The sequence below is a fragment of the Triticum urartu genome, chromosome 1 (genome assembly GCF_003073215.2).
Source record: "Triticum urartu cultivar G1812 chromosome 1, Tu2.1, whole genome shotgun sequence".
In the NCBI taxonomy this organism is placed as follows: domain Eukaryota; kingdom Viridiplantae; phylum Streptophyta; class Magnoliopsida; order Poales; family Poaceae; genus Triticum; species Triticum urartu.
Window position 1 is genome coordinate 513,899,825 of NC_053022.1, and position 16,136 is coordinate 513,915,960.

Sequence of the window (16,136 nt, forward strand, 5' to 3'; positions counted from 1 at the left end):
TGGGCACTAGAACCTCCCTCAGCAACTCGAGCACGTGTGTCCTTTTCTCTTGCCTTCTCTTCAACATCAAGAGTACCAATGAGATCCGCAACGGAAAACTCCTGTCTCTTGTGTTTCAGAGAAGTAGCAAAATTGTTCCACGAAGGTGGAAGCTTGGCAATGATGCCTCCGGCAACAAATTTGTCCGGCAACACACACTTGAAGTACTCAAGTTCTTTTGCGAGCGACTGTATCTCATGAGCCTGCTGTACAACAGGGCGCTCATCAGTCATCTTGTAGTCATAGAATTGCTCCATGACGTACAACTCGTTGCCGGCGTCCGAGGCACCAAACTTGGCCTCGAGCGCAGCCCACATGTCCTTGCCGTTGTCAAACGACATATACGAATCCACAATGGAGTCATCAAGAACACTCAGAAGAGCACCTTTAAAGAGGGTATTGATCTTCTCAAAAGCTTCCAGCTGTGCTGGATTAAGATCGCCCTCAGGCTTTCCCTTGGTGGCATCATAGCAGCCCATGGTCTGAAACCAGTAGACTGCTCTCGTGCGCCACCTATTATATTGCGCCCCCTTAAAGGCAGGCGGCTTCAGATGCGCAGCAAAACCACTCGGAGTAAATTGCCTATAATCAGGTATTTGGATTGTTGGAAATATGAGCAAATTACTACGAGATTTAATCCGAATAAACAGAAGATAAATCATGACCACAGCAGCAGAGATTAAACTAATCATGCGAACTAGCATAGCAGATGAACATATCACATCTAGGGCACATACTAGAAGCATGAATTCTACCACGATCTCGAACAGGAAGGATAGAATCACATGGTTGCCGAGGTCGGGGAAGAAGTCGTCGTTCGTGAAGTCGTCTGTAACACCCTCGATGCGACTATATCTCCCACGTGTCGAGGCACAACTTAGAGGCATAATCGCATTGAAGGCATATGTCGCAAGTTAGGCAATCTTCACAACATCCCATGTAATATAAATAATAAAGGGGAGATAACATAGTTGGCTTACACTCACCACGTCAATCAAGTACATAAATAACATTACATCATCCAAACACTCATGGCCCGACTACGGCGCCAAAATAAAAGATAACCCAACATGTGACACGGTCCCAATCACCCCCAACTGGGCACCACTACTGATCATCAGGAAAGGAAACATAGTAGCGTTGAGAGTCTTCGTCGAACTCCCACTTGAGCTCATACGCGTCTGCTGGAGCAGAATCATCAGGCCCTGCATCTGGTGTAATAGTAATCTGTGAGCCACAGGGACTCAGCAATCTCGCACCCTCGCGATCAAGACTATTTAAGCTTAAAGGTATGGCAAGATAAAAATGAGTGGAGCTGCAGCAAGCGACTAGCAAAATATGGTGGCTAACTTATTCGCAAAAAGAGAGCGAGAAGAGGAGGCAAAGCGCGAGCGAGAAACTAGAGAGCAACCTGCGCAAAACATTACTCCAACACCGTGTCCACTTCCCGGACTCCGCCGAGAAGAGGCCATCACGGTAACACACTCAGTTGATTCATTTTAATTAATTAAGGTTCAAGTTATCTACAACCGGACATTAACAAATTCCCATCTGCCCATAACCGCGGGCACGACTTTCGAAAGTTCAAATCCCTGCAGGGGAGTCCCAACTTAGCCCATGACAAGCTCTCACGGTCAACGAAGGAATAGACCTCCTCCCAAGACGTTCCGATCAGACTCGGTATCTCGGTTCTTCAAGACACTTCGACAGGTTAAAACAAGACCAACAACACCGCCCGAATGTGCCGACAAATCCCGATAGGAGCTGCACATATCTCTTTCTCAGGGCACACTCAGATTGTCTTAGGTACAGGTAGGCCAGCCCAGAGTTGCCCCTGGTGGCCACCGGCAGCTGACAGGTGGACCAACACTCAGAGGAGCACTGGCCCGGGGGGGTTAAAATAACGATGACCCTTGAGTCTGCAGAACCCAAGGGAAAGAAAAGGCTAGGAGGCAAATGGTAAAACCAATGTTGGGCATTGCTGGAAAAGCTTTAATCAAGGCGAACTATCAAGGGGTTCCCATTATAACCCAACCACGTAAGGAACGCAAAATCCAGGAACATAACACCGATATGACGGAAACTAGGGCGGCAAGAGTGGAACAAAACACTAGGCGAGAGGCCGAGCCTTCCACCCTTTACCAAGTATATAGATGCATTAAGATAACATAGCAATATAATGATATCCCAACAAGTAAATAAATGTTCCAACAAGGAACGGCCTTCAATCTTCACCTGCAACTAGCAAGCTATAAGAGGGGCTGAGCAAAGCGGTAACATAGCCAATCAACGGTTTGCTAGGACAATGGTGGGTTAGAGGTTTGACATGGCAATTTGGGAGGCTTGAAATCAAGTGGTAGGCATCGTAGCAATGGCATAGCAAAAGAGCGAGCAGGCTAGCATAGCAAAGATAGTAGTGATTTCGAGGGTATGATCATCTTGCCTGCACAGTTGTCAGAGTTGACTGGATCCTCGAAAGCAAACTCAACGGGCTCCTCGTTAGCGAACTCGTCTCCCGGATCTACCCAAACAAGACAAACAAGCAATAAGGACACAATCAACCACGTGCAAACTCAAACAACGCAATGCAAAGATGGTATGCTATGCGGGATGCGATGCGGGATGCGAAATGCAAGATATGACAGGAAATGCATGAACCTTGCCTCAACTTGGAAAACCAAGTGTGCCACTGGAAAGATGAGATGAAATCGCTTGAAAACGATATAAAGAACGTCGGAATCGGAGTTACGGTTTGGAAATGGCAAGCGATTCAAAAATGACACCGGTCTGCGATTTACAACAAGTAGCCATCTAAATGCAATGAGATGAACATGCTACAGCACCCAAACATAACAACAAAATACATGTCAGGGATGCACACAAGATGCTTAACAAAAGTCTAGCACTGAGCTACGGCCAATTCATCCATTAACAGGTTCAAACAAGCATGGCAAAAATGCATATGGCAAACAGATTTCAGAATTAGTGAAATTAACACTTGTCTGGAATTTCAGATCAGGTAGCACTCTTTGGAGCAACAAAACTACATGCTACAGGACCTGAACATGGCAAAGTAAAGCATGGCATGGAGCTACTCAAAGAGCTTAACAAAAGTCCCTTAGTGACCTTGAGCCAAAAGGGATCAGAAAATACAATTGCAAGCATGTGAACATAGCAAAAACATAATCAATTTTCAGACTTAGTGAAAACTGACACATGCTGAAATATAACTCAAGTAGGCATGTTTACGAGCTCGATGCACTCACTACGGTGCAAGTCATGTCAAGACAAGTATACACCCATCAAGAAGGCACAAAATGCAAGCTAGACATCGCAAGAACAATAGCATAGCATGCACGAATCAACTACAACATCATCGGCAAAAATTGCAAACAAGTTGACAATCTGCCCAGATTCACAAAGTAGAAAAAGTAGAGCTCGATTGACTCAAGCTAGGGTGCTCCATAATTGCAAACAAAGACATGGATGGATAGAGCACTACAAGATTAACAAAACATCCTTACTGATCATCCTCAAAAGAGGCACGGATCACTAGGAAACAACATGAACATATGGCATCATGAGATAAACAGCTCTGGGACTTAGTGAAATTGTTAAGTCCCTGAAAACAGAATTACTAAGTGCACCACTTTGCAAGCTTGCACTAGTCACCACACACATCACAAAAATACATGGGTTGCACCTCTAGAAAGATGACAAAACTCTTAACAAAACACATGTAGAGCATCAGGGCATATCATGCACACATTAATCATGGCAAAAATGACAAAAACCTAAACAGAGTAGCAGATCTGACAATTATCTCAAGTAGCCCTCTTCTAACAGCATTTCGGGCATCAAGATAAACTCAAATGAAAATGATGCAATGGAATAAAATGATGTACTCTCTGAGATGAACATTTTCATATGCTATATGCATGAATCGGAGCTACGGATGCAAAGTTACGGAGCTACGAACATGGCAACTTGGATCTGGAATTTTGGGACTTAGACAAAAATGACCTAGGGTTTACTGTACATCCCGAACCGGATCTGGATCGCGGCACTGTTCACCGGCGGCGCGGAAGCCGAGGACGGACGTCGACGGAGAGGAAGCAACCGGCGGGGCGAGGTCGCCGGACGGCGAGGGGCGAGGCGGGGCCGAGGCGGCGGAGGCGAGGGCGAGGTCACCGGTGGCCGGGGGCGGCGGCGCAGGGGCCCGCGGCGGCCGGATCTTGCGGCGCCGGAGGCACCGGGCGGCGGGCAGAGGCGAGGGCCGGCGGGCGGAGGTGAGGGCCGAGCCGACGGAGTTGGCGCGCGGCGGCCGGCGAGTCGGCGGTGGTCGGCGCGGGGGGCTCAAGGCGGCGCGGGCGGTTGGGCGGAGGAGGGAGACGACCCGGGCGGCGGCGGGAGCGACTGGGCAGCGGGGGCCCAGCTCGGGCAGCGGCGGGCTTCGGCGGTGGCGGCGGCGCGATGCCATGTGGCAGCCCCTCAGTGGCTGCAGGCGGCGGCGGCGTCTGTCCGGCGAGAAACGGACACGTCCGGCGCGCGAGGTGGATTTTTTTAGGGTTTCGAGGGGAGAGGAAGATCCGAAAACGGAGGGGTTCTTTAAATAGAGGTAGAGGGAGCTAGGAGAGTCCAAATGAGGTGCGGTTTTCGGCCACGCGATCGTGATCGAACGATCTAGATGGTGGAGCAAAGTTAGGTGGGTTTTGGGCCAAAATGGAGGGGTGTTGGGCTGCAACACACACGAGGCCTTTTCGGTCCCTCGGTTAACCGTTGGAGTATCAAACGAAGTCCAAATGATACGAAACTTGACAGGCGGTCTACCGGTAGTAAACCAAGGCCGCTTGGAAAGTCTCGGTCCAATCCGGAAATGTTTAATCCCCACACACAAAAGAAAGGTAGAAATGACCACCGGAGGAGAACGAAGCGCCGGAATGCAAAACGGACAACGGGAAAATGCTCGAATGCATGAGACGAACACGTATGCAGATGCAATGCACATGATGACATGATATGAGATGCATGACAACGACAACAACACACGGAGACAAAACCCGAACCCGAGGAAATAAATATAACTTAACGCCGGAAACGGCAAGAGTTGGAGTACAAATTGGGAAAGTTACATCCGGGGTGTTACATCGTCGCTGCCAGCAGTCACGCGAGTGCGCTCCCCAAAAACCTGATCGCCCCTCTCCCGTACAGGATCACGAGAGGCGGGGTTCCGGAGGCCTGCTGTCCCTTCTCGCGGTGCACGCCGGAAGGAGGGATGGAGAACGCGCGGTGCGGCGCGGCGAGCGAGGAGGAGGAGCGCGCATGTAGGTCTCCTCTTCTCATGCTCATACAAGTGGTAGAAGAGCTCACCTTATAAAGAGGTGCAACTCTCTCTCAACTTCCGGGATGGGACTAAACTTTAGCCTCACTTACTCCACTCACATGTGTGCATGAATGGGCCAAGAGAATTTCAGAATTTTAGTTGGCTTTGGGCCAAAGGCCTACTAGCAAAATTTCAACAATTTCTAAACAATGTGTACCTGGCCGTACTAAGATTCGTGTCTATTTCTCCCTTGTATTATTCACTCGAGTGACATCAGGTAGCACCGCTAGTCGCCTAGTCCCATGACATTAACCGGCACAGCCACAGGCCATGAACGGACAATGCATGGTGGAGCAAAAGAAAAAACCATCTGAAACAAAAAAGTAAAATCAGGCATTATGTACACACATAACATCCAAGTTATGTGTCTCAAGGGAAAGCCAACAGAACAACATCAAATATTCGCAAATGAAAAACATCAGAGGATTGCACGCATGATACACAACAAGGGCTGCATATTTTTCTAAGTGTTGATCAAAGGAAAGCCAACAGAACGTGATGGCCATAATAATATGAGAGGGTCACATAAATGGTACTTACTGCATAACAAGGGATGTAGAGTTTTGTTTCTTTGGCATGACATGGGCTACAAATTTGGCACGGCATGAAACAGTTCATATGCGCACGGTACTAATTTGTCATGCACTGAAAGATATTTTGTTCGTGTTGTGTACAACAGATGGCTGCCTTTGTATATATGTTGGTAAATTTTGATATTTAAGATTCAGTTTTGCTGAGGGATTCATCATTAAAAATGTCATGGTTTGTCGGGCAGTGACAAAGACTCAACCTCACGTTCAGGTAAAAGGGCCTACTATGCCAGCGACCCATTGTGACACTAGTATTGTGGTAGAGCAACTGTCATGATAAGCTCGATTATTTTTCTTTCTTTTTTTCTCAAAAACAATACTTACGTATACGCTCGTATGTACAGATGCATCATTTTGTAGTTGGAGATGCTCAGCTCAGGCAGAGCAAATACTACTCATGATTGGTTCACACGATTGCTACCTAGGACTACTTGTATAGACCACGGCACCACGCCAACCCTTGACAGAACATGTAGTAGTTGTGCAGTTAGAGGATTGCATGCTGAGACAGTGCAGTACTGCAGCAGTGAGAAGGATGAGCTTAAACAGCAAGGCATAGAGAGACACGTAACAGCAAAAAAGAAACAACATCAAAAAAGAAGACCAGGTTCAGAGTTGCTAAGTTTTCACCTGATGAATCAGGTTTACATGTGGCGACCCAAGTTGCCACTGAGCGTTTCATCACTACGCTGGTCTCTTTTTATGTGTGGGATGAGAGAGGCTCGAACTCTCGACCTCAGGATCACTCGCAATTGTTTCAGCTATGAGACCTACGCGCTAGCCAACTGCGCCACCACCCCACCTGTTGGATTACGAGCGGAACAAACGGCCTTGTTATATAAGCGAGAGGACAATTGCAAATCACGGATTGTTCCTTACCTTACGGCTCATGTTCTGAGGCCTCTATTTATTTCTTCCTGAATTTGCTGCCAACACTTTTTTGGAGGGCAATTTTACTGCAAAGTTGGAGGAAATTCCCATTCAGTTCAGCAAAGTGCAACGACTGCAGCGATTTAGCTCTGTCATGTACAGCTACCTACTAGCTGCCGCTTCAGTTTTCCTCTAATTGCAATTCATAGCCATAATCGGCAACTCGGCACTCACCCATGTGTGCGTGATAGCTTGTGAGGCCTTCACGTATCAGGAAGGCAAAAAGAAAGGAGGTGGTGGTGATGTTCAGACTTCAGAGCGTGATGCCGCTTGAGGGAAAACAGACAAAAACGGGTATTTGGCGCTCCCATTTAACTGATTAAACGCTTCCGTGCTTGTAGCTGATGGAGAACTCGGCAAGGTAGTGGCCGATCACAGATCACCTCAGGAGACATGATCTCAAATCTGGCTGCCTGCACCATGATCATGCTGCGCAGATAAGATTTTTTTTCTTTTTTCAGTGTTAAAAGCTGGCTTCAGGTGCCTTTTTTTCTGCACATGTTCAGAAAACAAAGAAAAATAAGAAAAAGAAGACCAAGTTCAGGCCTGCTCATTTCACCTGATGAATCAGGTGTACATGTGACGACCCAAGTTGTCACCGAGCGGTTCATCAATACAAGGTGTTTTTATTTTGGGGGTGTGGTTCAGGCTCGAACCCTCCTCGACGCTGCTAACCTTGAGGCCTACGCCTCACACGCTAGCCAACTGCGCCACCGCCCCAATTGTGTACAACAAGCGAAATAAATGTCCTTGTTCAGCAACAAGATCATTGCAAATCATGGACAACTCCTGTTTCTTTGTGATTATGTAAACGCTCCGTGGACACTACGAACCATTTTTTGCGAAAATCCAAGGGGCCAATCCACATTCAGTTAAGTTTCCTGATGAACAGCCAGATGAGATTTCAGATAACGATCCATACAACCACACAACACAAATATTATCTCCGGACCATACAGATCACTTATTAATCTTTCTTGATTATTATGTATATATGCTGACATACTACAACTTTTCAACACCTTGTTAGTTCATGTATCACATCGCTACGCAGGTCCAACCGAATCACGAGGGATTTTGACCTTGTCGAATCATGTATCGACAAGTACGGCACACATGCACAAGATTAGTTGGAGTTTAGAAGCAATAAGCGAGGCTGAGAGTACATGCATCACTAACAATTCAAAACAGGGAAAATGTTTGAGGTCTGGGATTTTCTTTCGGTGAATATGAACCTGGCTCCAGGGCAACCTAGGTAGAAACAAGAAGAGCAGTGACATTCTACCGACATGGCAATCCGAGCCCTTGGTTCAGCAGTACACACCCATGGATAGATACGTATGCCTCACATGTCACAGCGACAATTCGAATTTATCAGAGTGGATTCTGGAAGATGAACCCAAACAGTGCCCAAGTGCTGCATATACTGTTGTAGTGATAATGAGATGCTCCCTCGTCTGAAGGCACTCCCATTTCTGCTCCAAGTTCCCAGACCATTAATCCATAACCCGAAGTTGGTAACCCGGTGCATAATCAGGATGTGTTAGGCAACACATCATGTGAAAATCCAACCTTTTTGTGAGCCTGAACATCAGTGCTTGGGCATGACAAAGCAAAGGAGCAAGAAACTGTAGCCGTGGAGGAGATTATTGTACCAGGCAGGACCAAAAAATATATGAAAAAAGAAGACCAAGGTTCAGACATGCTCGGTTTCACCTGACGAATCAGATGTACCATGTGGCGACCCAAGTTGCCATTGAGCGTTTCATCACTACGATGGCCTTTTATTTCTGATGTGAGGTGAGAGAGGATTTCTCACCCGCTAGCCAACTGCGCCACCACCCGACTTATTGTGTTGGAACCGAAACAAACGGCCTTGTTAAGCAAGGAAGACCATTAAAACCATGGATGTTCTTGTTTAACGCTACGTACGTGGCGAAAATTCAAGTATGTTTGTATCTTGCCGATTCACATCCAGTTAAGTTCCCTCAATGAACAGCCGGATGAGATTCGACACAACGATTATCTCCGGACCATACATATCACTGATGTTCTTTCTTCAACTATATGCTGACATACAACTTTTCAACACCTGACTAAACTGAATCGGGAGGAACTCGTTCAAATGATTACGTAAATCGGTGAGGACTTGGTCTGCAGTCATATATAACATCACATCACTACGCAGGACCAACTAACTGAATCAGGATGAACTTTATGCATCGACAAGTAAAACCACGAGTGAGACTGAGAGTTGGTCGCCCACCAACCACCATCCAAAACAAGAACAAGAAAAGGTTGGGACCTGCAACTCTAATATGTTCGATGCCTGGGATTTTTCGTTCTCTGAATATGAACCTGCTACAGCGGCTCAGAGCATCATGAAGGTATGTGAGGCAACTTATCATGCGAAATCCAATCTTTTGCGAGCCTGAACAAGCAGAGGAGCAGCGAGGGAGAGAGCGCAGTAGTTAGTCTGAACCAAAAAATAAGAAAGACCAAGTTCAGACTTGCTCATTTCACCTGATTAATGAGGTGTTGATGTGACGACCCAAGTTGTCACCGAGCGTTTCATCACTACTTGGCCTTCTATTCTATGGTGGTGCACGGAGGCTCGAACTCTCGACCTCACGGTCTCTGAGACCAACGAGCCAGCTCCTTTTGGTATCCTACAAGCGAAACAAATATGGACGGCTCCTCTTTCTTGATTCTTTTAGCAAGTGCATTGCGTTTAACACTGCCTACATGGCGAAAATTCAAGGGATGGCTATATCTCGCCAATTCACATTCAGTTAAGCTCCCTGATGAACGGCCAAATGAGGTTTCAGACAACGATCCACACACACAACGCCATTTACTGATCATTGATTGTTCTTTCTTCATTATTATCTATCTATATATACTGACATAAGTACAACCTTTCAAACTTGCTCCACAGTCACATAGCATCACATCACTACGCAGGAGACCAAGAGTACATACATCACTCACAATTCAAACCAAGAACAAGGGGAAAAAATGTAAGAGGCCTGGGATTTCTGTTCAACTCAATATCAACCTGCTTCAGCGAGCAGTAACATTCTACCAGCATGACAATCCGAGCCCTTGGTTCAGCCATGCACACACACAGTTTATTTAAACCAAAGATCTGTTTTATCAGCCATACCAATAGACAACAGGCCCTGTTTCCAAGGTTTACAAGTTTATGACATGACGATATTCAAGATACAGATACATAGTTACGCGACACTTTCAAAGTTTGACAGACATTACATCAAGGGTCACAGCATAAGTACTGGCAACAGAGCGGTCTACAGAATGTGCATGAATGGCCAGGCACAGATACCTCAGTAACGTTATTTGGTGGAGTAATCCTTGGGCGGCCCTTACGAGCTCCTCCGTAGACGGTCTCCACGATGTCAACAAACTCTTGCTTGTCTTTCATTGCCCACTTGATCTTCTTGTTGTTTCCTGTCCCAAGATCAATCATGATGTGCTTGTTGCGGAAGAACATCCATCGACGGGTCGTACAGCTCGTACATGGTGTTTTAGTCAGGAACCTCCATGATGTCGATGAGGTAGATCACCGCAAAGTTCTTTATAGTCTATATAAGCCACCCCTGACAGCACCTCATCCATCTAAACATGAACAAGCATATAATCAGAAACTTGTAATTTAGTCAACAACATACAACCATGCTAGATTGGTGTAGAACCAAAGCCTGCTAAAAAAATAAACTGCAAGTCTGCAATCTAAGACATTTTATTCATTGCTAAAGTAATAAAACAATTGGCTGAAAGAAGAAAAACACCCATCGCTCCTCTGACTATAATGGCGAGTTCTACTTCAACTCAATCAAGCAACCAGTTGTGAACTACTAAGTTGAGACACTTATTTTGGGGCGGAGGGAGTATATGTGAAACACAGCAAAGTATAAAACTGCGTTGCAACCTAGCTCTCAGTTCAACAAAAAGAGACATCCAAAAATCATCCACTTCTACCCTACTCCAAATTGACCAACTAACTAATGAGACTGAGCCTATGATAATGGAAAAGGCTGGATGCAAAATCTCTTATAAGATGTGTGGATATTACATACGGGCATTAAGAGCATTTGCTCCCGTATTAATCCTCTAAGCAGCAGCCCTGCACCAGTACACAAAAACAGCAACTGAGCTATTTGTATTAACGCTATCATCATAACCAGATCATTAACAAAGCTAACTATTTAACATAAAGATAAACAGATCATGGAAGCACTCCAATGTGCAAGAAACCATCCATGAGCAGCAATAGCAACCTCATGTAACATAACTACAGATATCCAGACTTACTAGATTGATGTAGAACCCAAGCCTGATAAAATTGAAAGGTCAACCTGCAGTCCATAACATAAACAAACAAAAGGACTTCAGAGATGGATTATTTTGCACAACTGAATGAAAAAAGAAATAGAAGCACAAGTCACTGAATTTTCTCATGATTATGTGGTGAGGTACATGAAGTCAGTATACAATGGCTAGTTCTACTTCAACTTAACTAAGGAACCAGCTTGGACTACTTCAAATATGTTACAGGCAGAAAAATGAGAGCAACAATCTAGGTCATAAAAAATTAGAAGCTTTATTTCAAGAAAATCAGAGACACAGGGCCTTCCTCCACTTCTGCTACATATCCTAACTAACCACCTATTCTCTCAGGCGCCTGCAGGATGTGTAGATGGTACCTGGGGAGCAGCACAATTGCAAAGCACTAAGAGCATCTGTTTACATATAATCAATCATCCGAATACAAGTGCTGCACCGAGATTCCTAAAGACCTCTGTTCAGCAATTCACACACATAGTTCAAACCAAATATCACTTTAATCAGTAATACCAATAGACAGCAGGTCCTGTTTCAAAGGGTTACAGGTTTATGACATGTTGATATTCAAGATACAAATACATAGTTACGCGACACTTTCAAAGTTGACAGACATTACATCAAGGGTCACACAGCGCACTTCACAGAACAGAGCAGGCCACACACTGCACCTGAATAGCCAAGCACAGATACCTCAGTAACGGTATTTGGTGGAGTAATCCTTGGGAGCAATCACCAGCCCACGGCCCTTACGAGCTCCTCTGTATACAGTCTCCACAATGTCAACAAACTCTTGCTTGTCCTTCATTGCCCAGTTGATCTTGTTGTTGTTTCCTGTCCCGAGATCAATCATGATGTGCTTGTTGCGGAAGAAAAACATCACCGTTGATGGGTCGTACAGCTCGTACATGGTGTTGAAGTCAGGAACCTCCGTGATGTCGACGAGGTAGATCACCGCAAAGTTCTTTATGGTCTCAGCCACCCCTGACAGCACTTCGTCCATCTAAACATGAACAAGCAGATAGTCAGAAACTCATGATGAAGTCAACAACATACAACCATGCTAGATTGATGTAGAACCAAAGACTAATAAAAAAAAGTTAAACTGCAAGTTTGCAATCAATAATTTAGAACAATTGGCCGTCAATAAAAGAAGAAAAGCACACATCGCTTAACTTCCGCTGAGTATAATGGCTAGCTCTACTTCAACAGTTCAACTCAATCAAGCAACCAGTAGTGAACTACTCCAAATATATATGTGAAACGCAGCAAAATATAGAGGTGAGTTCCAACCTAGCTCTCAGTACACGTAGAAGCTTTACTTCAACAACCAAAAATCCTCCAACTTCTACCCTACTCCAAATCGACCAACTAGCTTCTGACGGTATGAGCTTATGATAATGGAAAGGCTGAATGCAAAATCACTTGTAGGATGTGTGGATAGTACATACGGAGAATTAAAAGCATTTGCTCCCATATTAATCAGCTATGTAGCAGCCCTGCACCAGTACACCAAAACAGCAGTTAAGCTATTTGTATTGACACCATCAATCATAACCAGATCATTAACAAAGCTAACATACAGACAATAGATCAAGGAAGCACTCCAAAGTGCAAGAAATCATCCAAGAGCAGCAATAGCAACCACATATAACATAACTACAGATATCCAGATTTACTAGATTGATTTAGAACCAAAACCTAACAAAATTTGAAGGTCAAACTGCAACCAACAACATAAATGAAAAAGACTCCAGAGATGGATTAGTTTGAACAACCATCAAAGAAGTTGCTGAATGAAAGAAAAGGGCAAATCACTCAATTTCCTCAGAACTTTGTGTTGAGGTACATGATGTCAGTACACAATGGCTAGTTCTACTTCCAACTTAACCAAGGAACCAGCTTGAATTACTCCAAATATGTTACAGGCAGAAAAATATATGTGAGTAACTATCTAGCTCACCAAAAATTAGAAGCCATATTTCAAGAAAAACAGTGACACGTGGACTTCCTCCACTTCTACTGCATATCCAAATTAACCGACTATCCTCTCAGGCAATGGAAAGGTGCCTGCAGGATGCGTGGATACTACCTTGGGAGCAGCACAATTGCGAGGCAGTGAGAAAATTTGTTTAACATACTATCAATCATCCAATTAGCAGTGCTGCACCGAGATTCCTAAATACCAAGGTCAGATAATTTGTATCGTAAACATATTGCCACTAGTCCTTACCAGAGCTTGCCGCTACTTGTTAACATGAGGATGAACTGCTCACAGAGACCAGCATGAAGGAGAATTTCTGCCCCATATCCCTAAAACTAAATCTAGCATGATCTAGCGCGTACGGCGAATCCTTGACCGGTTTTAACAAATCCCCGCCCGAATCCGGTGTGCGGGAGCCCCGCACCGAACGACCGGAAACAATCAAACCAAACAGTTGGATCGAGCGAGAATCAAGAAGAAGCTAGGGTTTCGTTGGGGGGGGTGAGCACCGTACCTGCATGCACGTCTCGTCCCAGTCGTGGCCGAAGCGGATCATGACCAGCCGCTCCTCCTCGGCGAGGATGGCCTGGTCCACCGCCCAGCCGGAGTGCAGGTGGGGGAGCAAGTAGGACATCTCCGCCCCTCGCCAAGAGTCGAGTCGCCGCCGCCGGAGAGAATAATGTGGAGACGAACTGCCGAGGTGAATCAGCGGCGTGCGCTGGTGCTGGGCGCCTGGGCCTGGTTAAAATAGGGCGGCCTGGCGGAGGTGCCAACTAATCCGAGTCGGCCTGCTACCCGAGTCGGCCTTTTTAAGAAGGGACTGTCTATTCTACATCCGGATGAAATCTAAATATTCTTCAACCAACCAAAGAATGACAAGTGTCCTCTGTCCCATGTCCCATGTTTGCTTTTCTGTCCCGCTTTTATAAACAGGCTAACGGGTCCACACTTCAACCTCAACCCGGACATGCATGGGAGCAGCTAAAAGAGAAGATCAAAGAAGCACAGCGACATAGCCAAAGCTTTTCCAAGATGATGTCACCTAAAAATTACATCGACGAAGAAGTATATTACCATAATATTACCACTGAGAAATTCAGTGTAAATCCACTAAAAACCACAATAATTTCTATCATGCCCACTAAGAATTACAATGTAAGATGCATTAAAATGACACTGTAAAATCCACTAAAATGACACTGTAAATCCACCAATGATCCAAATGGTTTGCACTAAAAAAACTGCTAAGATTAAACACTAAGAATTACAGTGCAAGAGGCATTAAAGATGCAACTGTAAAATCCACTAAAAAGGACATTGTAAATCCAACAATAATCCAAATGATTTGTACTAGTGGTTCTATGTTACATTCTACTAAAAATGAAAACTCATCCACCAATTGAGCTAGGACTGCACACATACTGAACCTCATTTGGCATTGCCTCCCTACACAAAAAAATTAAAGAGGCCATAATAGGTAAAGAAAATAAAAGGTAAAAAGAAGAAAAGAAAATGAAAATGAACTAGAGGACAAGGAAAATAAGAACATACATCGCCAAAGAAATCAGTGACAAAAGATTTGTCGCAGATGCTGAAAAACATATCATTCGCATATTTGATCCTAAGATTTGGAATGTCTATATTGGAGAAAAGATTTGTCATCTGAGTTCTTGGTGTGAAGATCTCCGTATACTTCAGAGCCAAGACACCACAATCATGCCTGAAAAGTTACAAAGAACACAAAAAATTAGAAAAGAAGCCCACAAACAATCTATATAAAATTAATCAAAATCATGTCAGGCAAAAAAACATAATACCGGTTCTCTTGCTTAGGAACAGCTGGGTACAAGACATCAAACTCTTCGAAATTAATTCGTTTGTGCATCATAGGAGTGATATACTCATCCCAAAGCCCAATGAAATATGAATCTGTTTTGGAACTAAAAAATCAGGAAAGTATACCAAACTAATTTACTGTAGAAAACAAAATTAGGTGTGCTGTAGACGATAAGGAGGAGCTATCAGTACAATTAAAGTGCTAGTTACACTGAAATAACTAACACTAAATGCACTAGGTGCAAAGTGGTGAATACAGTACAATGGCACTAAGATTCACGTAGTACAACAACTAAGAATTACGGTGTAAATCCAATGATAATTACACTGTAAAATCAAATAAGATAAATTATAGTGTAAATCCATTGAGAGTTACACTGCAAAATCCACTAAGATAGTTACAGTGTAAATCCAATGGGAGTTACACTGTAAAATGCACTAAAGATAATTACAATGTAAATCCAATAAAAGTTACACTGTAAAATGCACTAATCCAGTGAGAGTTACAGTGTAAATCCAATGAAAATTACACTCTAAATTGCACTAGAGATAATTATAGTGTAAATCCAATGAGAGTTACACTGTAAAATGCACTAAAGATAATTACAGTGTAAATCCAATGACAGTTACACTGTAAAATGCACTAAAGATAATTACAGTGCAAATCCAAAGAGAGTTACACTGTAAAAATGCACTAAAAATAATTACAGTGTAAGTCCAATGAGAGTTACACTGTAAATCCACTAAGATAAAAGGAGAAAACAACTGAAATAAACTAAAAATACATGGAAAAAATGCACAAGAACAGAGAGCGCAGAATTAAAAACTATCTGTGTAGTACATGAAAGTTACACAACTACAAAATCTCACGGAAATATGCATGAAAGCTTACAGAAAAATTACCAGCTCATCACGGATATCTCTGTGCTACGTTGAGTTCTCTCCAAACGCCGAGTCAAGAAACACAAAAGCTCTATCTTTGATACACATGACAAACGAAAACCAACGA

At 44.2% G+C, this 16,136-nt stretch overlaps 1 protein-coding gene, 1 non-coding gene and 1 pseudogene across 3 annotated transcripts; all 3 read right to left on the reverse strand.

Moving 5' to 3' along the window:
* Positions 1-6,719: 6,719 nt before the first annotated feature.
* Positions 6,720-6,812, reverse strand: TRNAM-CAU. Its single transcript is given in 2 exon segments — positions 6,720-6,755; positions 6,775-6,812. It is a non-coding gene; the product is annotated as a tRNA-Met (tRNA).
* Positions 6,813-10,289: 3,477 nt separating this feature from the next.
* On the reverse strand, positions 10,290-11,260 carry LOC125524254 (annotated as a pseudogene).
* Positions 11,261-11,788: 528 nt separating this feature from the next.
* On the reverse strand, positions 11,789-14,085 carry LOC125524239 (thioredoxin-like protein YLS8). 2 transcript variants are annotated; one of them, XM_048689326.1, is made up of 3 exons: positions 13,806-14,040; positions 12,759-12,806; positions 11,789-12,310 (listed from the first exon to the last, which is right to left on the reverse strand). In XM_048689326.1, exon 3 carries the CDS (start codon positions 12,308-12,310, stop codon positions 12,002-12,004), a length of 309 nt encoding a protein of 102 aa, XP_048545283.1. In that variant the 5' UTR covers positions 12,759-12,806; positions 13,806-14,040; the 3' UTR covers positions 11,789-12,001. The 2 variants fall into 2 exon arrangements, with proteins under 2 accessions (XP_048545283.1, XP_048545275.1); XM_048689318.1 differs by lacking the exon at positions 12,759-12,806 and having other exon boundaries at positions 13,806-14,085.
* Between the last annotated feature and the right edge of the window lie 2,051 nt (positions 14,086-16,136).